A 25,044-nucleotide genomic window follows, 5' to 3' on the forward strand; every position below is an offset into this window, starting at 1 on the left:
AGGCAGGGAAAGCATTCTAATGAAAGTGACCATAAAAGGGGGGCATTTCCTTCCTGCTTCCTGCTGAATCCAAGCATGTTGTGGAAAACCCTTGTGCGTTTGGGAATAGAAAGGTTATGAGAGAGCTCAAACAGGAAGGAGTGCGTGTATGTACTCTCACTCCCAGGCCTTAGCGAGGTTCCAGGCTTGATCCATTCACCAAGACATCCATTTCAGCAAAGCCCGCTAATGCCATCACCCGTCCAGCCCATAGTTGGTCCAGGTGCCATCGTAGACACTCCCTGTTTACCAGCCTGGTACCTGGTTTAGGTTGGATAAACTCCTGCCAAAAGCCTCTTGGCCTGTGTACCTTTTTGTGGGCCTTGACTCCTCAGACACTCTAGTCTCTTCATTTAAAATGAGCTCTGAATCAAGTAAGAGACTTATAAAAAAAACCTGCCTTATAAAAAAGACAGGTGAGACCTGGTGGTGGTGGCGCCACCTTCAAACTCAGCACTCGGGAAGCAGACGCATGTGAATCCTTGTGAATTTAAGGCCAACCTGATCAAACGGGTGAGTTCCAGGACAGCCAGGGCTACACAGAGTAACCCTGTGGAAATTTAAAATAAATTTAAAAAAAAAAACTGTGCAATGTAAAAATGGGAACTGAAAAAGGAATAAAGAAAAAGGGGGGGAGAGTGGACAGGAGGGCGGCAGCACCTCTGTACACAGTACTTCACTTGTTCCTCTCCAAAGTCCTGAGACATGAGAGAAATGTGTCGGGTGAGCTTAGACACAATTCTGACTATAACAGCCTCCGAGCAAGTCCCTTCACCTCCCAGAGCAGCCGTCTACTACAGGGCTACAGCCAGGGGCACCCAGCTGTCCACCCAGTCATTCCTCTCTTGTTCAGGCCTGGGAGGCCCCAGTCCTGAACCCGAGACTTGATGTCACTGGACTGTATCGGTGTGTCCTGAGAACCAGGGTATACTGCAGGTGTGCGTTCCACTTCCCAAAGGGCTTTCTGGAGAAACAATGAGTGGGAGAGGATGGGATGGGAGAGGACGGGGTGTGTATAAGTCAGAGCCTAAGACGGGTGGGACTGAAGGTCCAGAGAAGAGGCAGCAAGGAGGGCACCAGGCATGGGGAAGAGATGGAGAAGAGTCGTGAGGCTGGCTTGGAGACTGAGGGAAAAGGACACAGTCGGGCACGTCTCTGTGAAAACTGTCTCCCTAAAAAACAGAGCAGAGGCACCCACTGTCCCTACTCAAGCCCACCCATCTCAAGAGCCTTGGTCACACTGTCAACACCCCTTTTCCATACAATTAAGATCCCCAAGTTCCAGAGCTTAGAGCCTAGATATGTTTGGAGGTCGTTTTTCAGCCTCCCACCCGTCTTGGTCCTTGGCAAAGCAATATGAGATGAGAACACAGCTTGCGAATGTAGTTCAAATCTTCATAGGGTTTTGTTTCGTTGATGTTTTGTTTTTTTGTGTTTTGTTTTGTTTGTTTGTTTGTTTTGCACAAGTGTTGCTAATGAATGAATAGCTTTGTGGAAGACATTTAATCCAAGAGTAAGTGTAAACTCTTCCCCTTGATCCTGAGCCTTTATGATGAAGGAGGGGACGAAAGGGTTTGGGAGAAAGCTGTGGGTTTGGGAATGCAGAGGGCCGGCTGGAAGGGGGTTAGGGTGGGAGGGAGGAAGAGATCTGACAGACAGAATCGAACAGCTGCTGAAAAGCCCTGTCTCACCCTGACACGTGCCTGGGGAGCAGAGAAAGCGCACTGCTCTCTGGCTACAGGAAGCTGGAGTGTGTGTAGATCCCCCGCAAGGAGGGAAATGAAAAGGTTACCCCGGGATTGTCAATATAACAAATCCCAGGAGCGTCTCGGCCTCTCTAAATGTTTTGATAGCAGAATTTGATGGGCTGTAAATCAGAGCAGGCCCGTCTTAAACATTTGATCGTGCCTTATTTATTTATGTATGTGACACATGCAACTAGAATTGATTCCCTCTCCTTTCAGTCGCAGGGAGATTTTTTTTTCCCCTCCTGCTTTAGAAACACATCACTCCTCCCCTGGCCCTGGGGGTGGAGGTGTCTTGGACACAATGGTAACTGCTAGGATGCTTCCTACACAGAATGCTTTGCCTAGGGGAGAAAATGATCAGGAATTAGCTGCTTCAAAATGTGACTTCACCGTCGTGTTGTTTCGTTTTTTAAAATAAGATTATTGCTCAGAGAAAATGGAGGGTAAAGGTGTTCAGGGTAGAACAGCGGCAGACACACAACAGGAAGGTTTCCTTTGGATGCAGGAGTCAAAAGCCACCTAGACCTCTCCCTAGGGGTTCGGGTTAACCTCACCTTTGTCATTCCTTTCAACAGATGTAACAGACTGTGTTTGCTTCATTGGTATTGAAGCCAGCTGCAGAGCATCTCAAGTACTCAGGGTTCTGATGCAGGTGCTTATGTGCAAGCCTGTGACGTTTCCCTCCCCCAGGCAGTAGACCCTGTAAGCTGAATTCTTGCGTCTCATTTCTGAGTGTCTGAAGCAGACTCTGATGTAGCTCACTTGACAATAGCATGGGACTGAGAAGAATGAATAAGCTCTCCCTCCCACCTCTCCCCTACCCTCTCTCCCCCCTTCTCTCTCTCTCTCTCTCTCTCTCTCTCTCTCTCTTCTCTCTCTCTCTCTCTCTCTCTCTCTCTCTCTCTCTCTCTCTCTCTCTCTGTACATGTAGAGGTCAAGAGTCAATGCTGGGTATCATTCTTGATCTAACTCCACCTTACTTTTTTGAGAATCTAGGACTCATCAATTGGCTAGATTGACTGGCCAGTGAACCCCAGAGACCTGCCTGTCTCTGCCTCCCAGGAGCTGGGAGCACAGGAGATCCCAGCTGATTCTCGTGCTCCACAACAAGCACTTTACTGGCCAACCCATCTTCACAGCCCCAGGCTGTTGCTCTAAGAGAAGCTTTAGGAACCCAACTCAACCAAACCAGCTTAATTCCAGAGGGCCGTCCTGCAGCCATGATGTGCCACCCTACCATCCAACGCCCAGCATTCTGCCTTCTACCCTTTCGTGAGGTCATTATGCCTTTCTTTCCCTGTCTCTGCATCCTCCTCCCAGTTGCCCATCATCCCCCTCAAGAGCACCATATTCCACCCTAGTGTCACCTCAGGGAGCTTGGGCTGCTTCTAGGCTCCAGCGCATCAAGGACCATCACTTTGTCACAGGACAGAGTTGGCTTCTGCCCAACCAGCAGGTGCCAAGGGATGTCCATTGTCTTGGCCTTCAACATGACCGATGCTTAGGAATGCAGGTCCCTAGGCCACATTCCCAAATGTTTGAGTTTGATTAGTTTGGACTGAGTCCCAAGAACTGGCAGTTTTTCAACCCCACCCCACCCCCAACCAGGTACGGTGTGAAGGTGCAACAGTTTGCTGACCTACCCATAAAATTCAAGTGTAGACTTAAGATAGACTAGAAATGAGTCAGAAAACTTTTAGGGATGAACTCAGGGTCACCGTTGGCCTGAGTAATTCCTATCACATGGATGAGAGAAATGGTAGTAAAGACAGAGAAAGATGAACAAGTTGGGAACTGGAATTTAGAGACAAACCCAGGACCACTAACGTCTGCATCGAGTTACTCCCACCCCCATCCCAGCACTGTTTCCCCCAAGACACCAACTGGTCAGGAAACCTTGGGATAGATATTGTTGTGACTTAAAAACACCAACAAGCAATGCCTGTTACCTCAGGAATGGTCTACCCTTGATGAACCGCAGCCCAGACTGCTAAGATCTCTGTCAGAAAACCTGTCGGAGCTAAAAGCATCCTTCTAGACGTTGATGTCTTCAGGAGAGGCTCCCTGTCAAAGCTCCCAGACAGCCCTGTTATTTCCTTTGACAGCCTCAGTGCAAATCCGAGAGAAATGACTCCTATGAAGGCCCCAAGTATGATTTCCTTGAGTTCCCCTTGGCCTCTGAGCATCCACACCCCAGATGGACTTTTGCAGAGCCTCTGGCTTCTGCCTGAGTCTCCCATACTGGAAACCTGCATAGAGGAGCCTCCAGCAGAGAGATCTCACCCCTTCCGGTACCTTCCTTCAGAGGTCAAGAACCTAGACATGACCCTCGAGCTGATGTACAGGGTTCTTGTCAACCACATAGAGTCTCCAGGGCTGCTCTGGGGCTTTTGCTGTCCCTTCCTTAGGAACTTCAGGCCACAAATAGAGAAAAGTCAGGAAACGACTACCATCATGACTCAGGACATGAGAGTAGGGAGGAGAAAGATTCAGAAGATAGTGGAAATGTGCCAGCCTAGAGGGTCTCAGAGAGCCTCACTACTCAGGCTGAGACTCACCTCGGTGGCAGCAGCATTTCCAGGAGACCAGTAGTAAATCCAGAAGTGCAGGAACTGTTCCACATTTACTGACCATAATCCTCCCTCAGTTTATAGATAAAGTTTGTATCCCGGTGCTACTGCTCTGTGACCTTGACCTCACTCCTTGATCTCTCTAAGCCTTAAAGCCCACTTAAAGTTTTGGAGAAATCAAAACTCCTGTCTTTGGTAAATACTAATCCCATAATGAATATCTACTGTCCTTTGCTGGGGAAGTGAGTGTGGAAGAACCTAGTGGTGCCGGCTTGGAAAGCAACACTGAATGGGAGAAAGTTCTAGATGGAAAAGTGTAGCACTCTCAGCAACTACTCAAACACAGGAGAAAAATGTCTCACAGCCATCTGGATCCTGGCTGTTTGCTTTGGCTTTGTCTCAATGACTGATCGATCACTTGCTGGGTCTCGGAGGCCTTACCTTCAATGATTACGCCTCTCTTCCTGCCTCTCCTGCCCCCAAAGTTGCCTCTGGGAACCTTCTGCCTCTCGGACCCTCCCTGCCTGAAAGGCTCTGACCCTCCTTTGCTTGAAGAATCAACCGTCAGCTCCTTAGTGTCATCGTCAGCTCCTTAGTGTCATCCTCTAGCGCCCAAGCCTGCCTCTGCTCTTACGGCTTAGCCTTGTCAAGCCCCAGAGGCACCTTTACTGTTTCAGGAGGAGGATTAGGGTCCTCAGTTCAGAAGAGCTGTCATTTTCCTTCCTTGTACCTAGGAAAACCACCCTCCCACCTTCAAAGCCCTGCTCACCAGGGGAGGCCATGTGGCATCATGCCAAGAGCCACGGAGCCAGATAGTATCTGTTCAAATCCCAGCTCTGCCTAGAAGTGGCTGTATGTTCTTAGTCTCCAAGACCCATGTGCTCCCTGATCTCAGCTCTTCTGTGGACAGTTGGAGTTGATCATAGCTACTTTGCAGAGTTATCGTAAAGACTCACCAGGAAAGTATGGAGACTTTGCATCAGCAGGTCACCTGCCTCACAAAATGATAGGAACGGCTTTCATGATTCAAAACTTCCTTCTTTACTTGTCTTTACAATGCCCATGTGTTCTGTGGTCATCTTCTCATGGAGGGAGGTTACCCCCATCCTGTAGCCACCCCTTCCTGCCCCCTTCTTCCACATGGTGACCTTGGCTCACTGCTCACAGACAACCTCAGTATCTGAAACCATGTCTGACCCTGGCAGGTGCCTGGTCAGTCTGCCCCCAACATTCGCAAGTCACTTGTATGGCACTGAAAGACTTCCAGATGGCAGGGCCTGGCTCCGGTGTTACGGGGTGAACTGTGCTCAAACCCCAAGGCTCATATGTTGAGGTTCTAACAGCCTGCTGCTCAGAGTGAAGAAACTCTGGGCAGAGGTGATTAGTGTTGAGGTGTTATGGTGGGCCCTAACCCAGAGTGATGGTGCCATTTTATGAAGTAAGTTAACCCTGTAAACAGCTCTAATGAAATTCACTGAGTCCCCCCACCCCAAAACATACCCAGAGGTAAGGTCATTGAAGTGAAGCATTGTCAGTGTGTTGGGGGAGGGGTTATGTTTGTGCCCAGTTCAGGCCCTTAGAGACACCAAGACCCACAACTCAGAGCTTTTCTATTGGGGTACCTGCCATCCATTCCAGACAATTCTCTGTATCTCAACGTGTATTTTACCCACTCATTTACTCATTTCTATTTTTTATAAAGTTTGTTTTCCTTTTTGTGCATGCATGTGAGCATGTGTGAGTGAGTGTGTGTGTGTGTGTGTGTGTGTGTGTGTGTGTGTGTGTGTGTGTGTGTGTGCGCGCGCGCGCGCGCGTGCGTGCGTAAGTGCGCTGCATGCACATCTGGGCCCACAGGGCAGAAAGGATATTGGATTCCCTGGAACTGGAGTTTATGGGTGTTTGTGAGCCAACATGAGGATGCTGGGAACTGAACCTGGGTCCTCTGGAACAGCCATAGACCTTTCTAACTTCTGAGTCATCATGTCTGTCCTCCAGCCTCTGATTTGTTTCTGTTTGTACCAACTTTGACCAGTGCATCTCAGGCTCTGCTCAGAACACTTTAGCTTCTGTGCCAGTGAGAACCAGGTTGCATGGTGACAACCCTAACCCTGACCATGGCTCACATGTTCAGACAGATACCCCCAAGTGCTTGGCTCTACACACCCCCAGACCTTGCTCTGCCAGGATAATGTTTCCCAAGGCAGTGTTTCTCCCAACCCTTCCAGCGAGACCCAAGAGATGAATTCCCCAGAGGTTCCACATATCAGAAGCCCTCTCTAGTTTCAATCTTTTTCCTCGCTCTTTAATCCACTCTGGCTTCCTGCGTGCTTGCTGACTGAGTTTTGGAAGATAGTGCATGTTTTGAACCCGTCTTGGAACCCAGAGAAGTGGTATGCCTATTTCATTACAATGCGCCTTCTCTCTCAGACTCAGTAAATTAGAATCGTACTGGTACTTTCTGTAGAAAAAGTCCTTTCTCTCCCTCACCCACCTCTGACTGATGTGTCTGTTCTATGTAAATGCAGTCTCTGTTCACTCCCTCTTTTTGGAAAATTAAAACTCAGAAGCTCCACACCCTTTGGCCAGTGGGTGAGCCACATCCTTCTGTGTCAACAGTACCCATGCAGAATGTTGGAGGCTTTCCCTTCTGGTATTCTTCCACTAATGTAGCCCGGCACCCACCCACTACACGCATGCACACACATGCTCACACTGTCAAACGTTCCTGAGAGCTTTTACCATACCTTGCTACTCTGTATGAGCTGCTGCTCACAAAAAGCATTCCCACTGTTCCCATGATGTTTCCCAGACTCATTTCGGCCAAAGTCTGGCCCTGCCAGCCCTAACCACCTAGGATCAGCCACCTGTCCTCCATGGGCAGCAGTGAGAACCAGGGCGAGGAGACTTATCCCATACAAGCACACTAAGAAGGAGAATAAGTAGAAAAACAAAGTGGACAGAAGTCTATTGTGCCCAAGTTCACCTTCAGAGCACGATTGTGAGGCCCAGGGCTGTTTTTAAAGTACGTTATTCATGTTTATTTTAGGCACGTTAGTATTTTGCCTACATGTATTCCCGTTAGAAGATGTCAGATCCCCTGGAACTAGAGTTACAGACAGTTGTGAGCTGCCATGTGGGTGCTGGGAACCAAACCCTGGTTCTTTGGAATCACAATTCATGTTCTTAACCACTGAGCCATCTCTCCAGCTCAGAGGTCCAGGTTTAGATAAAGGGAAAAAGGTATACATCTAGTGAAGATGTGGGCCCGTCTGCACATTTGGCTTGAGCCTTTGTGTCTAGCCCACAAGTAGTCAGCAGTATGCGATAGCTCTGTCTAGGAGACAAGACTCACCTCTAACTGACACCAAGTGTCTTAGTCGGGTTTCTATTTCTGTACAAAACTTCATGACCAAGAAGCAAGTTGGGCAGGAAAGGATTTATTCAGCTTACATTTCCACATTGCTCTTCGCTACCAAAGGAAGTCAGGACTGGAGCTCAAGCAGGTCAGGAGGCAGGAACTGATGCAGAAGCCATGGAGGGATGTTACTTACTGGCTTCCTTCTCCTGGCTTGCTCAGCTTGCTCTCTTATAGAAGCCAAGACAAGGAGCCAAGGGATGGCACCATCCACAAGAGGCCCTCCCACCCTTGATCACTAGTTGAGAGAATGCCTAACGGCTGGATCTCATGGAGGCATTTCCTCAAGGGAGGTTCCTCTCTTTGTGATAACTCCAGCTTGTGTCAAGGTGACACACAGAACCAGTCAGTACACCAGGTTCTCGGCCATTCCCTTCCCTTATGTACTACTGTAAGAAAATCCCAAGCCTTTAATCCCAGCACTTAGGAGGCAGAAGTAAGAGGATCTCTGAGTTTGAGGTAGCCTAGTCTACAGAATGAGTTCCAGGGCAATCGGGGCTATACAAAGAAACTTTGTCTCAAAAAACAGAACAAAAAGAAAAGGGAAAAAAGAAAAAGAAAATTGCAATTCCTTAGGGAACATTTCTCAAAAGTCTTATAGCCAATGAGAGCTGTTACAGGCATGGACTGAAGTAGGATCTTATGTGTCAGAGCAAAGACTAGGAATAGATGCATGTGGATATAGAAACAGAGACCATTTATTAGGACATAGAAAGCACACCTGAGCCTAGAAGCAGGGCCAGGGAACTGGAGATAGTTACCAGCTCAAAGTAGTGTTCAATTCCCACCCCAAGAGTGGCCAGCCTTTATGGGTCATCCACATAGTGCCCACCGTCTCCCACATTTCTGTATCCCATACTTTTCCTGCACATGCTCTCTCCTTTATATGTATCCCTGACAGGGGGAGGTTCGTAGTCTTCCGGTAACTGGCTTCTCTCATGTCAGTCTTGATGACTCTCTCCTCACCCCACTCTCCTGCCTCAGAGAGGTGCAGTGTAGCTCTTAAGAATTTCTTCAGCCCTTCCAGGACAGTTGCTTATGGCACTGCCCATGAGACTGTCCCCAGTGGTGGTGAATATGGTAACTACTCCCTGTGGGGCCCCTGAGCCACCCTCACTTTAAGTGCAAAGAGCCCTATGTAGCTGGTGGCTCCTGTATTGAACAGCAAAGATCTAGAGCAATGTGCAACCAATAAGCAAATGAGCGAGTAGCTACGCTCTTAGCCACAACATAGACCAATTTAATGTTGCTTGTTGGACAGTGCTTTGAAGAAAGGAAAGAAACGTATCGGGGAGAAGTTCACTTACAAAGAAACGATAGTCAGGAATGCTCTCTCCAGGGGGTGGACTGTTCTGACAAGAGGCCCTGTGGTGGAAGTGACACTCCTGCTTGAACAGCTGGAGTGTGTCAGCAATGCAGAGAGGGCACGGGTCGAGATATGCCCAAACTTGCAGACTGTTACAAAAGAGTGGAATTCACTGTGGTGTGAAACCAGAGAAGCTGGAAAAAGCACCCAGAACCAGCTCTGATCTTAACACGTCCCTCTGTTGCTCCGGAATTTGTGGGTGGCTGTGGTAGAAATCCAGGCTAGAGACAATGGCGGCTTCTCTCAGAGCTAAAAAGGTGCCTCTGAACAGTACAGTGGACAGGGCTGCTGGTGACTCAGCTGTGAGGCTCCGAGGCCCAAGGTGGCCACGGTAGAGCCCTGACAGACTGGAATGCTCTCGTGGGGAGCACATGTTTGAGGGGATGAAATTCAAAGGGAAGTCGGGGGCTGGAACAAGCTGGTGTCCTCACACAACGAAAGGCTTCAGCTGCAGCTCCTGCGGCCCCAAGAAGCCAGCCTTGCAGCCCATCCCCACATGCCAACTAAAGACAAGAGAAACAGAGGGAAGCAGAAAGAACTTTTATCACTTTATTTTATCTTACTTTATTTTATTATTTGGTTTTTCTTAGCAGAGTTTCTCTGTGTAGCCATGGTTATCCTGGAATTCACTCTATAGACCAGGCTGGCCTCCAGCTCAGAGCTCGATCTGCCTCTGCCTCCCGCGTGCTAGGATCAAAGGCATGCGCCACCACTACCAGATGAGAAATTTTAACCACTGTGTTGGGAAGAGCAAAACTAAAGGAGTCTAATGGCCACAGGTTCATCTTCTAAGAACTGATATGAGCTTTGGGTTTAAAGGAGGGAGAATTGGGGCAAAGGGTGTGTAGTTAAGTAGCCCCCAGCCAAAGTGTGGTCCCACCCATCACCGTCTGAAAGGTGGTGCAGTAACAAATTCATCTCCCAGTCACTGGTATGGTCAGAATCCCTTCAGGATAATCCATGCAGCCGCCCCAGCAGAGATCTCACCTTACGGTGGCCATCCTATAGGATTTGCCATTACTGGAACCCACGATGACGGAAGGTTTCAGACAATGACTCTTTGTGCCTTAAACCTTAAAGGAAGCTGAGTCAGCTCAGATAGGGACACGTGTCTTAACGATGATCGTACCTGGGCAGAGCCAAGTGAAAGTCTGAATTAAAGTATAATAGACAGACACAGAATGAAGGCAGAGGTGTCTGGCGTTCATCCGGCCTCAGTTACCTTTCGAGCCTGAGTAAGGAGTCTGTGTTTCTTAGCAAAATCACCTTCTCAGAGTCTGATGCAAGTATAGCCAACAGAGGGACGTGGTCACCCTCTGCTCTGCTTTTCCCATGGTGTCTCCTTACAGCCACTCCTGAGGGACATGCACCCACTATTGATAGAGTGCTCCATCCAGAAAACACCATGTTCCAGTGTCTGAGAGGTCAGGCTCTCGGGCTCACCAAGAAGCACTGGCCCTTTCCTGAGTCTGTGCAGTTTGGCCCCTGGGCCCTAGTGACCCATAGAGTTGCAGGATACATAGATTCCTCACTTCTGCCCTTGAGTCCTGTCCTAAGTGGACTCAAGGGCCAGTAAGTCCTCTCTTCCCTTCACTTCTCCTAGATGTGACATATCCTTGTCCCCAAACACCCTCATCTCCATTCTAAGTACAAAGTGACGATAAAAGTAGTCACAAAGTAAAGGGCATTGAGATGCCAACAGCAGCCCAGCCCAGCAGTTCCCTAGAGTTCTGGTGACCACATATTGTAACAAGCAAATTGTTCCTGTGGCCAAACTAATGTTTGTTTGATACAGTTCCAATCAAAATTCTATAGGATTGTATTTTGCAGTTGATTCTGATTTATGAGTATAATCAAGACAACCAAGAGGGGGCTGGAGAGGTGGCTCAGCGGTTAAGAGCACTGACTACTCTCCCAGAGGTCCTGAGTTCAATTCCCAGCAACCACATGGTGGCTCACAACCATCTGTAATGGGATCCAGTTCTTCCTCTGGTCTGCATGAAGACAGCTACAGTGTAGTCATATAAAATAAATAAATATTTAAAAAAAAAAAAACAACCAAGAAAGGGTTCTGGGGGAATGGGGAATAAGGAAGAACCACTACAATACTAACATGTACTCCAAATAAATTAAAAATTATTTTAAAAAATTGTTTAAAAAATTAAATTAACAGTAAGCCCCAGAAGGTAGACCAGATGTCCAGACTGGACAACTAGGAGCAAGCTGTAGTAAATGTAACATGCAGTGTGTGGTGAAGGTGTTCCTTACACCCTAAATAACACACACTGCTGGGATAACCTGCAATTGCTCAAGGGAACATGGCTGTATTTAACCTGAGAGTGTTATACTTAACTCAAGGTAAATTCAGTCCTGGTGACTCAGGTGTAAAACAAAAACCATTAAGTGAGCAGGACTTGAGGGTGCAATACCTATAAAGCCAGCTCTTAGGAAGCTGTGCGAGAAGCCTGCTGGGAGTTTGAGGAAGGCCTGAGCTACATAGCAAGACCCTATCCTAAAGATCAAAGGCAAACAAACGAACAAAACTAAGCCAAAAGGCCCTAAAGAAATCACAGATTCCTTATTAGGAGTCAATATGATTTAAGTGAATGGTCAACATGTAAAAAGAGGAAACATGAATTAATATACTTCATCTATTAAAAAAACAAAAACAAAACCACAAAACAATAGGATTTCCAGATATGAAAACATAATAAAAGAAGCCACAAAAGGAAAAAAAATGATGAGTTACCTAAACTTAAGATTTCTACATGTTAGACTTATTAAAACACTCTCACAACAGCTGAAAGGCAGACGTTTAAATTTGCAGCAGGTGTAATAAAGCACTTGTACGCGTTAGTAATGAAACCACTGAGCACCCCAGTGAGGGGTGGCATAAAAAGACCCCTCAGGAGTAGGTAGGGGAAATGGCTCGGTGGGTAAAGCACTTGCTGTGCTCACAGCCCCAGAACCCACATAAGGCCACACGTGGTAGTATTGTCTATGATCTCAGTACTCTTACAGTTAGGTAGAAGACGGAGATAGGAGAATCCCCAGAAATTCTCCTTGAGCTAGCCTGTCATAGGGACCAGTGAGCAAAAAGAGACCTTGTCTCAGTCAAGGAGTAGCCAAGGTCTAACTTCCTGAGTTTGTCCCCTGATCGCTGTACACATGCAGTAGCAGTTGCACATCTACACGTGCACACACACACACACAGGGTAGGGGGTTGTTTCGTGTTTTTAAAGCACAGGGGCTGGCGAGATGGCTCAGCAATTAAGAACACGCACTGCTATTCTACAGGACTAGAGTTTGGTTCCCAGCACCCACATTAGGTGGCCCATAACTGCCTGCAACTCCAGCTCCAGGAGATCTGATGCCCTCTTCGGACTCCTGCAAGTACCCGTGCACACACGGGCATACAAACACACACAGAGGAATAAAATAAACCTCTCTTTTTTAATCACCTAAGTTATGGAAACCGTTTTCCTTGCCTAACTGTCAAGGCCCTTCGGTGGTAGTGCTTCATGTGAGCCGATTTGCGAGTCAGGGCCTCTCAGGCACTGCCAGAAGAAAGGCCATCTGAGGCAAGAATGTAGTCACGTGAGTCAAGAGAACCCTTTCCAGGCCCGTGTCCAAAGGCAGTTTATTACAGCCAACCATGAGAGCGCATGCCTGCGATCCCGGCACTCGGGAGTCTGAGGCAAGAGAAGCAAGACTTCACAGCCACCCTAGGCTGTGGTGGGAATGCAAGGCCACCCTGGATTATATGAGAGAGCCTGTCACAAATGTCCCTATAATGTAATACCGTGCTGCCCCTTTAAGTGGAAATGGGGTGAGAAACAAGGCAAGTCCTGCACTTGTATTGGTGGTTTGCATTATTCTCCTCTACACAGCTCTACATTTTCTATATTGTTTTTTTATGATAAGAAGCAACACATCCATGTCTCCTTTTTGTACTGTCCTTTTGTTTGGTTGTTGTGTTTGGGGACAGAAACTGAGTATTTAACCCAGGCTACCTTTGAAATGAAACCCATGATCTTAGTGCCTCAGCCGTCTGAGTTACACTGATTACAGGCATGCGTCTCTCCACACCAGGCTCTCTTACCACATTCTAATGCCATGGAAACCCATTTGCAGTCCCGGGTTAGGTGTCTTGCTTCTGATGTCCCACAAATAAAAGGCAACTTGCAACACCTCGCTTGTTCTGCGCACCCCACTCTGCACTTCTGAAGATCCTTGGATCTTTGTCTTCTCTCTGTAACTTTGTGTCTCTGAACATGGAGACCCCAACCTTGTTTGCTTGGCCTGGTTCCACTTTCTTCCCAGAGAAAAGAAGAGACCATTGCCTTTCATGTTTCTAACCCATTGCCACCTCGCCATCGGTGCTTACATGTGTGTTTGATTTGGTGCCAGTTGGGGTGGGTCATGGGAACAAAAAAAAAAAAAAAAACCTGGTTTCTTTCTCGTTGCGAAGAAGAGTCGCTGAATCTGCCTCTGTTCATGTCCCACAGATATGAAGCCTCCTGGTTTGCTCGGAGATTGCTACGGTTACAATTTTCTGTGCTGAAATCCTTCTGAAACACTCAGGCGGAAGGCTTCAGCATCCAAGGGAAGCCAAAGGCATTTGAGAGGAAGTAAAGCCCAGAGCCAAGAATCTCGCTGTCCTTCGTCTACCCACTCCAAAAAGAAGGCATTGCTCCCAGGCAGGCAGCATGGCAAGCAAACGGAAATCGACAACGCCGTGCATGGTCCGGACATCACAGGTGGTAGAACAAGACGTGCTGGAGGAGGCAGACAGGGCCAAAGACAAAGGACTGGGCGTGCCACCGTCCGATGTGAGCAAGGAGAGGTGGGCAGCAGAGCCGGAACCCTCGTCCAAAGAAAGCGAGGTGGTGGAGGTGAGATCGGTGGGGGAGAGCCAGTCCAAGAAACTCCAGGGTGGGTATGAGTGCAAGTACTGCCCTTACTCCACGCAAAACCTGAATGAGTTCACGGAGCACGTGGATATGCAGCACCCCAACGTGATTCTCAACCCCCTCTACGTATGTGCCGAATGTAACTTCACAACCAAAAAGTATGACTCCCTGTCTGACCACAACTCCAAGTTCCATCCCGGGGAGACCAACTTCAAGCTGAAGTTAATCAAGCGTAATAATCAGACGGTCCTAGAGCAGTCCATCGAGGCCACCAACCACGTTGTGTCCATCACTGCCAGTGCTCCTGGAAGTAGTGATAATGACCCCGGGGTCTCAGTAGGTAAGACTGCCACGGTGAAGACAGGAAAGCAGAAGGCAGATGCCAAGAAAGTGCCCAAGAAGCCTGATGAGGCTGCCCCAGACAACCATATGGAAGGGACTGCCCGCCTGGTGACAGACACAGCCGAGATCCTGTCCAGACTTGGAAGTGTGGAGCTCCTTCACGATTCACTGGGACACGTCATGCCTTCCGTACAGCTGCCACCAAATATCAACCTTGTCCCCAAGGTCCCCGTCCCGCTGAATACTACCAAATACAACTCTGCCCTGGACACAAATGCTACCATGATCAACTCCTTCAACAAGTTCCCTTACCCCACCCAGGCTGAGCTCTCCTGGCTGACCGCAGCCTCCAAACACCCAGAGGAGCATATCCGAATCTGGTTTGCCACCCAGCGTTTAAAGCATGGTATCAGCTGGTCCCCAGAGGAGGTGGAGGAGGCCCGAAAGAAGATGTTTAACGGCACGATTCAGTCAGTACCCCCAACTATCACTGTGCTTCCTGCACAGCTGACCCCCACAAAAGTGTCACAGCCCATCCTCCAGACAGCCCTACCGTGCCAGATCCTTGGCCAGCCCAGCCTGGTGCTGACTCAAGTGACAAGTGGGTCAACAGCTGTCTCGTGTTCTCCCATCACACTTGCCGTGGCTGGAGTGACCAACCATGGCCAGAAGAGACCTCTGGTGACTCCTCAAGCTGCCCCTGAGCCGAAGCGTCCACACATCGCCCAGGTGCCAGAACCTCCACCCAAGGTGGCCAATACCCCACTCACGCCAGCTAGTGATCGCAAGAAGACCAAGTTACAGATCGCCCACCTCAAGGCAAGCTTCTTACAGAGCCAGTTCCCTGACGATGCCGAGGTGTACCGGCTCATTGAGGTGACAGGCCTTGCCAGGAGTGAGATCAAGAAGTGGTTCAGCGACCATCGCTACCGGTGTCAGAGAGGCATTGTCCACATCACCAGCGAATCCCTTGCCAAAGACCAGATGGCCATTACTGGCACCCGACACGGTCGCACCTACCACGTATACCCAGACTTTGCCGCCCAGAAGTTCAAAGAGAAAAGCCAGGGACAGTTGAAAACCCTGGAAGACAGCTTTCTGAAAAGCTCTTTTCCCACCCAGGCAGAAGTAGAACGGCTGAGGGTGGAAACCAAGCTAAGCAGGAGGGAAATCGACTCCTGGTTTTCCGAGAGGCGAAAGCTTCGAGACAGCATGGAGCAGGCTGTCTTGGATTCCATGGGGTCTGGCAAAAAGGGCTCGGATGTGGTAGCCCCCAATGGTGCTCTATCCCGACTTGATCAGCTCTCTGGTGCCCAGTTAGCTGGTCCTTTGCCCAGTCCTTCATCAGCAGTTGTACAAAATCAAGAGCAGGTTCACCTACTCAGGAGCACCTTTGCAAGAACCCAGTGGCCCACTCCTCAGGAGTACGACCAGTTAGCTGCCAAGACTGGCCTGGTCCGAACTGAGATTGTGCGCTGGTTCAAGGAGAACAGATGCTTACTAAAAACTGGAACGTTGAGCTGGTTGGAGCAGTATCAGAGGCATCACCTGTCAGATGACCATGGCCACGATGTCGCATCAAGAAGAGCGACAAAACACGTTGCTGAGAGCCCAAAGAATGGAAGCGAGGTGGCTCACCAGTATGCCAAGGACCCCAAAGCCCTCGGCGAGGAGGAATCCGAGAAGCTGGTCCCCAGGGTGAAATTGGTCGGCGATCCATCCAAGGACTGTCTGGCGGGCAAGCCCTCAGAGGCCACCTCAGACAGATCCGAGGGTAGCCGAGATGGCCAGGGCAGCGAGGAAAACGAGGAGTCAGGCATCGTGGACTTTGTGGAGGTGACGGTTGGAGAGGAGGACGCCATCTCAGAGAAGTGGGGTAGCTGGAGTCAGAGAGTAGCAGAAGGCACAGTAGAAAGAGCGGACTCCGACTCGGACAGCACCCCTGCAGAGGCCGGCCAAGCCTGACAGGTAACTCTGCCTGTTTACTGCAGAGAATAGGCGAGCCCAGATTCCCTTTCCTTATTAGCAGTGTTAGTATAGCCGATGGGTTCCAAGATGTTGACGAAGACAATGGACGTTTTTAAAATTAATCAATTGGCTGTCCGTAGATATTGACAAAGTTGTCCACATCGATAAGATGTGTTGTCGGCATGGTGTGTTCAAGTACTCCTTATCAAACACGCCGGGGTCCTGATTTCAATTCTTTTTCCAGAATTTGGAATATTCGCACATATAGTGGGATATCTTGGGGTTGGGACCCTAGTCTGAATCTGAAAATATTTATGTTTCATATTTACATTATGAACAAAGCCAAAGGTAACTCCAATGCAACAGCATTCCTCGTTGTGTGCACTTCGTGGAGCAGTAGTTCCCTCCTCACACTGGCATTGGGACGCCTCAGAGTCCGAAGCACTTAATGTGTAGTTTACAATTTCACATTCCGGATAGTCAGCCTGTGTCTATAGGTATACTCATCAGAATGTATTGAAATACACACACGTAATGGAATGGCCCAGTGGGGCTCGTTTCATATGTACTACCTCACACACACCTGTCAGCTGTGCACGTGTGCATGCATGCATGCATACGTGCATGTGTGTGTGCGTGCATGTGTGTGAAGGTTCTTTGAAGTAAGGCCTGACAGTTCTGTTCCCTTATTTGTAAGGCTGATCTCAGCAGGGATGCCCTGCTGCCTGGGCCTGTTTGGACACCAACCTTCAGGCCTGCTCGTACTTGAGTCCTCTCAAACTGTTAGAGCAACACACCCTCTGTTTGTATTATGTTCACAGCTGGAGAAAACACACACACACACACACACACACACACACACACCCAAGAAGGAAGGCAGTGTATCTTTTCCTTTTTTGTTTTATTTCAAGTTTACAGAATTGGAGAGTCAAGGTTGCTTCTTTGCACCTGAAAGGCTTGGAAAATACTCCCCATTTGCTTTCTGTGTCTCAGTAAAAGATGCATTTCAGCTTACGTCCCAGTAACTCCTTCAAATCTGGACAAGACCTGTGCAGATTTAGACCTGAGGAACCACAAAAGCCAGGGAAGGGATGTTACCATGGTTACTAATGGCCATGTCATCCACATAATGGGACAGGCCTTGAAGCCCTGGGTGTGTGTGCTTCCCAAGAGGTCAGTGCAAGTCAAACCCCAGCGTAGAGGCAGACTTGGCTGCGTGAGGAGAAAAGGAGGTGGGAGGAGGGGCTGCTTTGCTGAGAGATCACAAGAGCAGCCTGAAACAAGGCTGAAATGCCTGCCCATGATTTGACCAGGTGAGCTGCTCTAGAGATCACGTAAGCCACAGAAGGGGCCTCCTAAGCTGTCCTTTGACATAAAGACTAGGGTTTCTAGGATGATCATATGGTCCCGAAGGAACCCCTAGAAATTACACACCTCATTGTTGAGGAGCTTAAAAAACTTGGGCCAGCCACGTTGCTCCTTAATAACTCCATTATTGCGTGATTAAAAAAAAAAAAAAAAAAAAAAAAAAAAAAAAAAAAAAACGAGGTGCCTGGCAAATCAGTAAAACCCTCTGGAAGCTTTTCCTAGCCCGTTCCAGCAACAGTTTAATGTATGGCAACCTCAGGGTACCTTCACATCTTCTTGCGGAACTGCCAGTGGATCCAGGCTAGGATGTAGCCCGAGAGAAGGTGCTGGGGATAGGTGGAAATCCTGAAATCAATGGGAGCATCAACAAGCCACTTCCGTCAGGCTACCTTGGTGTCTTCCCTTTCTCTGGCTGTTCCTCCACCTTCTTAGAAAGGCCTGCCAGTCTAGCTGATTTCTCTATTGAAACAGGGTCGTTCTGTCCTGTCTTTTGTCTTGATTTTTGTGCTGTGAATACTGTAGCTGGCCCTGAGCTTCTCTCTTGATCTTGATCCCTGATATGAATTTACAACGTTGCTACTTCTTCCCACGTTAGAGCAAACAATCGTCTCCGTCCCATTCAACAATATATTCAGAGCATCCTGTGGCTGCCATGATAGATACCAAAAGACAATGGAAGGAGACAGACGGTGCGGTTCCCATTCCCAACAGAGCTCAGCTGGGCCGAGGGCAGAGACAGTACTTTCATAACTAAACAGTATGGCTCGTGATGTAATGGGGATGTGCACTGTAGTGTGGGAACTCCCTGGAGGCAACCCAGACTGGGCATCCTAAGGGGTTAAGGAAAGAGGGGACACTGACGCTGGGGTAGCTTTTTAGGAGAGCCAAAAAATTAAATAAAGAAAAGAGTTGTTCAAGCAGAAAGAGCAACATGGGCCAAGGTCCAGAGACGGCAAAGGGACAGTACACGTGAGGACCAGAAGAGGATCGTCATAGCCAGGAAGTGCTGTGGGTTCCGTTAATGATTAAAAGAAGCAAACTGAAAGCAAGGCTGTCTTTTCTGAGAAGCTGAAGCTACTCTGAACCAGCCATGTTGGCTGAATTGAACATGAGAATACAAGTACCTCAGCTCGGCCTATGGTGATGCTCACTCCTCCCCACAGCTGGGGGAGAGGGAGCCTAGGGGCAGCTGTCCCCCAGGAGAGCCGGGGCCACCTGTTGGCATCCCTTCCCCAAAGGCATACACCATCTGGGTAGGCTGTGGTTGCCTCGTTCCCTGAGGCCTGAAGGAAACAGAGCTGCAAAGATCAGGGGATGAATCCATCCTTGGGGAAGGAGAAGGAAAGACAGGTGAAGGTGTCTGGGGGAGCAGCAGGCTTGCCTGAGATCCCCATGTTCTCACCTCTGGCAGAGGCAACTCTGTATAGTTTTATAATCCTCAGACAGCAAGAAGCTCACTCACGTCCCTCCATCCCTCAGCTCAGCTGGATCTTGGGTTCCCACTCTTGCCGCTGCCCATATGTTCTCTGTACTCGGACAGGCAGAAATGTCCCATTGCTGTTGGCCACTGCCCTCCCTCCGCCTTCTGCCCAAGGGTGAGGGGAATGCCCAGGGGGTTAGAAGTTAACTGTTGAATTAACATCGGATCACTCAGAAATGCAGGAAACTACCTGTATCCCCATTTTCTGTTTATGAGGAAGTGTCACAACTGTGAGCTGCAGATATTCCTCAGCTAGATACTGGCACTGTTCAGCATCTGCTGGTATCACATATTCATGATGGCCTCCTGACAGTTCAGGGAGCCATGTTATAGAGGAAGGGCCTATAAGCCACTCGGGCAGAGCATCTGAAAATCAGCTCAAGTCCTAACCAGAAGCACCCCTCGAAGATGTCCCCCGACTTACAGGGTGGGAAAAAGGTCTTCTTAAACTATGGATCTCTTGAAATCCATGATTACTGCCTAACTTGTGTATTGGAGTGGGGGAGAGGGTTCCATTGATTAAACTGATGGTTGAGAGTCCCTGTAAAAGTCTGAGCGCAGCAGTGACGCATGCCAGTAATCCCAACACCGGGAAGGCAGAGACAGAAGAATCTAGAGCTCACTGGCCAACCAGTTTAGCCAAACTTACAAGCTCTGGGTTCATGAGAGATCCTATTTCAAAACCTTAGGTGCAGAATGACTAAAGAAGAAACCAAATGTCAACCTCTGACTTACACACACACACACACATATACACACACACATCCACACACACATGCACACACACGCACACACACGCACACACACATGCACGCACGCACAAGACATATCTAGGAAATTGCAGTTATCTGCAATGGAAACATATATCATAATCACTAAAATAATTGATGGTTTAAACTTTATAAAGGTGTTGTATGAAACCCAAGATGGGGAACGGTAGGGGCAGGCAACTCCTAGGGGCTAAAGGATTAGATTTTCCCCTGTGGGACTGAGTAGCTCCCCCAATCAACCCCTGTGCACTAACACCTGCAAGCACCATGGCCGTGAATTCCCCACACCAAGCTCTCCTCAGCCTTAAGGTTAGGCACAGCCATCAGCAACCTTCCCAGCCCTTAAGTAATGTTGTATTGATTCAGGCTTAGGGTTTGCATAATTTTTATTTATCTCATTGATAGACATTGCCTAGAGAGAGGTTGAAAAAAATACACCTTTTCCCCCCTAAAACTGAGCCAACCTACTTAGGCAAGATAGTCTTAAGCTTATGTCTGAATGTATGATCAGATGAACTATCTTATTGCTGCTGCTGCTACTGATGATGATGGTGGTGGTGGTGATGATGTTGATGATGACGGTCCTGGTGGTGTGGTGGTAGTGGTGATGATAATGATGGTAATGATGGCGTGATAATGATGATGATGGTGTTAATAATGGTGGTGATGATGATGGTGATGATGCTAATGATGACAAGCTTCCATTTATTGGCGTATACAATATGCTTAGCATTCTCTGAAATAGATCCAGAAAGTCCTTTGAACCTCCCCACCATCTAGGGAGGCAGGCACAGCTTTTCCTCCATCTCATAGAGCACAAAAGCTGGAACCACCTTTCGTCAATCCCTGGGTCCAGCACCTGCTTCAATGGTAGCACCATTGCCTTGTCCAAACCAACAAACAGAATGCAGGCATAACGTACTCAGGAGTGAAAGCTAAGGTAACATTCTGTATTAATTGCTTTCTTGTTACTGTGAGGATACACATGGCAGACACAACTTAGGAAAGAGAAATTCATTATTGGTTCACAGGAAAAGCATGGGAACAGGATCACCTCCATCCCTAGCAGTGACTCCATTACAGTGTGACCCAGAAAGCAGAAAAACAGCTCAGGATCACGGCAGATATATCCTTCAGGGCCTGCCCCCAGTGGCTTACCACCACCAGTCATTCCCTAACTCTCAAACACTCAACAGCCTTTGATAGAATGACCTAAGACAGGGAATGGGCCTCAAAACACAAACCATAGCACGGTGCTCAGCAAAAGCCAGAGAGAGCTCACTTCATGCCAGGCACTATGAAAGTGCTTGGCTTTGCCAAAAAGCCGAGATGCAGCCCTACCTGGATCTCAGCCTAAAAAGGTAAGGCATATTCATAAAGCAGAAATCTGTCTGGATTGTTCTTTTTAAAGACTTTTTAAATTTTTTTTATTTTAAATGATGTATTCAGGGAAGGTGAGGGTTATGCACACGGAACAAAGGAGGCCAGAAGAGGGTGTTAGATCCATTGCAGTTGAAGTTACAGGCAATTATGAGCCGCCCATCTTGGATTCTGGGAACCAGACTTGGGTCCTCTGCAGGAACATTATGTATTCTTAATCACGCAGCCATGTTCCAGCCCCCACCATCTGGACCGTTTCATGAGAGCTATGCACACAGAAATTGGAGGAGCCCTGAGGGAGAAAGGTGGCTTTTCTGGTTTAAAAAAAAAAAAAAAACCCATGTGCATAAGCTTTCTTCTCATTCAGACAAAGGAGACTCAGAAACCAGAAGCAACTCACAGGATTCGCTCAGCCGGTGTCTAAATTTGGCTCAAGATCTCCAGTCACTATCTTCCCGGCCTCCAGATTTCTGGCAGTTTCCAACTCTTGATGATTAGCGATGGCTCAGGGAAGGTGTGAAACTTGTGAAATGTCAAATAAAATACTAATAATTGTCATGGTTCAGCTTCCTTAAAATACTAAAGGCTGCTTAATTGTTGTATGCTGGCCACAACTTAAAGTCCAGAATGAATATGAATAGATATGTATACATATATATCATATATGCATATATTCCCCTCACTCACTGTTCAGGTTAGCTGTCTATATATAGATGATGAATGAATGAGTATAAATGAGTGAATTAATGAATGAATATACGCTAACCATCAGTTTTCCTGCCACTTCCCCACTAGACTCTTGAAGTCAAGGGCCCCACCTCACGCCATCAGTCCCTGGTTCCCGGTGCACAGTTGGAAGAGATAGTCATGGGTGTCTCTGCCCATCAACTAGTAATGCAGGCTGGACAGCTTTGAAAGAGAAGAGGCTGATTTGGGTTACACTTCTGGAAGTGCATGGTTGAGTGACCATCTGGTGATGGCCTTCCTGCTGGTAGAATCCAAAACAGTACAGAGGCAGGCAGGAAGCATGGGATCTGTGTGTGTGTGTGTGTGTGTGTGTGTGTGTGTGTGTGTGTGTGTGTGTTTCCTGATATCTCTCTATCTTACGTTTTAATTATAATTACTAAAAACATGTTATTTGTACAGATTTATGGTTTCTTTATGACATCTCTGGACATGCTTTAGTTACGCCCCCACTTTCACTCCCAGGCCTCCTTCTTACTCCCTACAAGTCACTCTTCTGCCCCTAAGACAGATGACTCAGACTATGATGGACATAGGCAACAGAATGGTGTTGGGGGATCTTGGAGGTTGAACTGTGGATAGAAAGGGGCAGTATCTTCTAGAGATCTCTTGTCCTGTGGAAGTGCCTAGACCCATCGTGAACAACCAGGGATTATATACTACAAATACGTTAATAGGGCAGATTTCATGTTAAATTACCTTACCACCAGGAAAAAAATAAACAGGGAGGAAACATTTTGGCAGGGGCCAAATATGTTTTTTATTGGGTTGGCTGACACTACCGTGAACATGTGTACATCCAAAGTCACCAAAGAGTATACATTGTTATGCGAGGTTTTGAGTACCAGCAAAGTGGGGGAGGCTTACTGTTAGAATGCAATGTTAGAATCTAGCCTCTACGCCATCACGATACCTGCAGCAGCTTCTCTTGCTTTCACGGAGAGCGACAGGCATCCTGCTGAGACGTGGTCTCTGGGCCCCTAAATAATAGACAATCCAGTGCCAGGAGTCAAGGACATCAAAGCAACACAACCTGCTCTCCCCACCCCCTATGCCCCTGCCTGGGAACCGGAGAGCATGGCTGCAGGCTCTTGCAATGAAACTCATCCCTACCCTCAAAGCTCTAAGAAGAGACTCCCTCCTCTGCCACATGGGCTCTGGTTATCTTCAGAGCCCTGGCCACACCGTCTGTCTCTGTCACTGGGGCCTGAGCTATCCTCAGAATCTCCTCTGTACTGCTGCCTTGCTGTCTGTCTGTCCATGGCTACTAAAAACCTCTTCTAATACACCCTTTATTCCCTCGGTAATCTATCTCTGTATCGTCTTGAACCCACCCCCATCCAAGACCTAGTGATGAACTACAGAGGAACCACAGTTAAACCGAAGCAGGTTTCTTCCCTACAGCAAGGAGGACCCATGATAATGGGATAAAATGGTTAGCAGAGAGCCAGCCCTGGGTGAGTAAGCAGTACACTTGCTTAGCCTACCCACATAAAAAAATTTCTAGGTGGAAGACCAAAGCCAGGCTCCCAGGCTCCATGCCGCCAGAATCAGGATTTGTGGCACATCAGTGTGATGCCCCACTGCAAATCAGACACACATTCTACTTTCTGAACCCTGGGCATGTTGCAGTCAAGGCTCCCTTTCTGCTCTCTCATTGGTGAAAGAGTCCCAGCCTAAATAGCTGCATGGCCCTAAGATGTTTAACCTTTGGAGTCTAAGAGCTATAACTGCCAGATTCAGATAGGGGCACAGTGGCTGTATGTCCCCTCTCACCCCACAAGGAAAGCGTCTTACCTTAACAAATGTGATGAGAGAGGCTTGCAGCTGGCTTGGATGACAACCACCACGTGGACCTCCCAAAGCATCCACTTGGAACTCCACGTTGTTCGGAGGAAGCTGGACTGAGTACGGTGAGGACCTTGAGAGGAAACATACCAGACCTAAGAAGCTTGCTATCAACAGCCACTCAGCTCCTCCTTGGAACAGAATGGAAAGACCAATGGACGTCTGCAAGTCAGCAGCCACAGGGGGCAAGGCACTTACTTACCTTCAGCCCCACTGTGTCACCCGCAGCCGGTTATCACTGAAGTAGAAGAGTGGGGTAGTTTGGGAGACAGACAGAATATAAGAATATGTTATTGAAAGATATTCACCATGTCTCTCAGGTAGTGCAGTTTTTCTCTCCCAAGTCCTCAGGTGCCGGAGAGAAAGTCCTACGGGTGGAAAAAAGAAAAACAAACAAAAGAAGGGCTGTCACATGATTCTGGGTTTCGTTTCTTTTTCTTTTTCTTTTATGTTTTGCCAACATATAGAGTACTAGGGAAGCAGATTATTTGCCAAAGAATTAGTATTTTCAACATGACAAATTATCCTCAAAGCAGATGTGGAAGGTGGTTTATATTGAGGTTGGATTTCCTTGAGGTAAAGTTTTTCCAATGGAGGCCAGAAGAAAGTGTGCCTAGTGGCTTTGCAGTTTCCTCCAAACCTCTGGGGGTGAGGTGACCCATGGGGGCATCCAGCCAAGCCATAGAACTCCCTAGGGAGGTAGTGAGGGCCACACAGGCACAGCACAGTGATAGACTTTGTCATTCCCCTGTACAGCAGCTACCTCTGTAACAGCTCTGCACTAACTCCCCTTTTCCACTCACTAACAAATGCCTGTGGAGTAGCCCATGTGTGCACTGCAGGGAGATGGCTGGGGTCAGCACCAAGCGCTATGGGTCCCACAAACGGCCTGACTGCCTCATACCAACATACAATCAACCAGACAACTGAAGGCAGTATGTGAGGACCACACTGGAAGGTATCTTGGCTGTGTGACTGGGGGACAGCTCCATGTGTGATGAGGTCAGGAAATGGAAGCCCAGTGAGCTGGTAAAATGGAGGAGAAAAGGCAGAGAGACTTGCCCAGTTAAGTCCAATCTCCTTCCTGCTGGGC

The 25,044-nt window shown here is 48.2% G+C and overlaps 1 protein-coding gene across 4 annotated transcripts in view; it reads left to right on the plus strand.

The window, feature by feature from the left end:
* The window catches only part of Zhx2 (zinc fingers and homeoboxes 2), a 147,930-nt gene that overhangs the window by 119,472 nt on the left and 3,414 nt on the right, over positions 1–25,044 (plus strand). For 3 of the 4 annotated variants that reach the window (XM_006241654.5, XM_017594857.3, XM_063263558.1), the window contains exon 3: positions 13,647–16,361. In XM_006241654.5, the coding sequence (XP_006241716.1) occupies positions 13,848–16,358 (2,511 nt within the window). In that variant the 5' untranslated portion in view covers positions 13,647–13,847 and the 3' untranslated portion in view covers positions 16,359–16,361. Of the gene's footprint in view, positions 1–13,646; positions 16,362–25,044 lie in introns of those variants that run through there. The other variant, NM_001271056.1, reaches the window with a different exon arrangement.

Source organism: Rattus norvegicus, chromosome 7 (assembly GCF_036323735.1).
Source record: "Rattus norvegicus strain BN/NHsdMcwi chromosome 7, GRCr8, whole genome shotgun sequence".
Classification (NCBI taxonomy): Eukaryota; Metazoa; Chordata; class Mammalia; order Rodentia; family Muridae; genus Rattus; species Rattus norvegicus.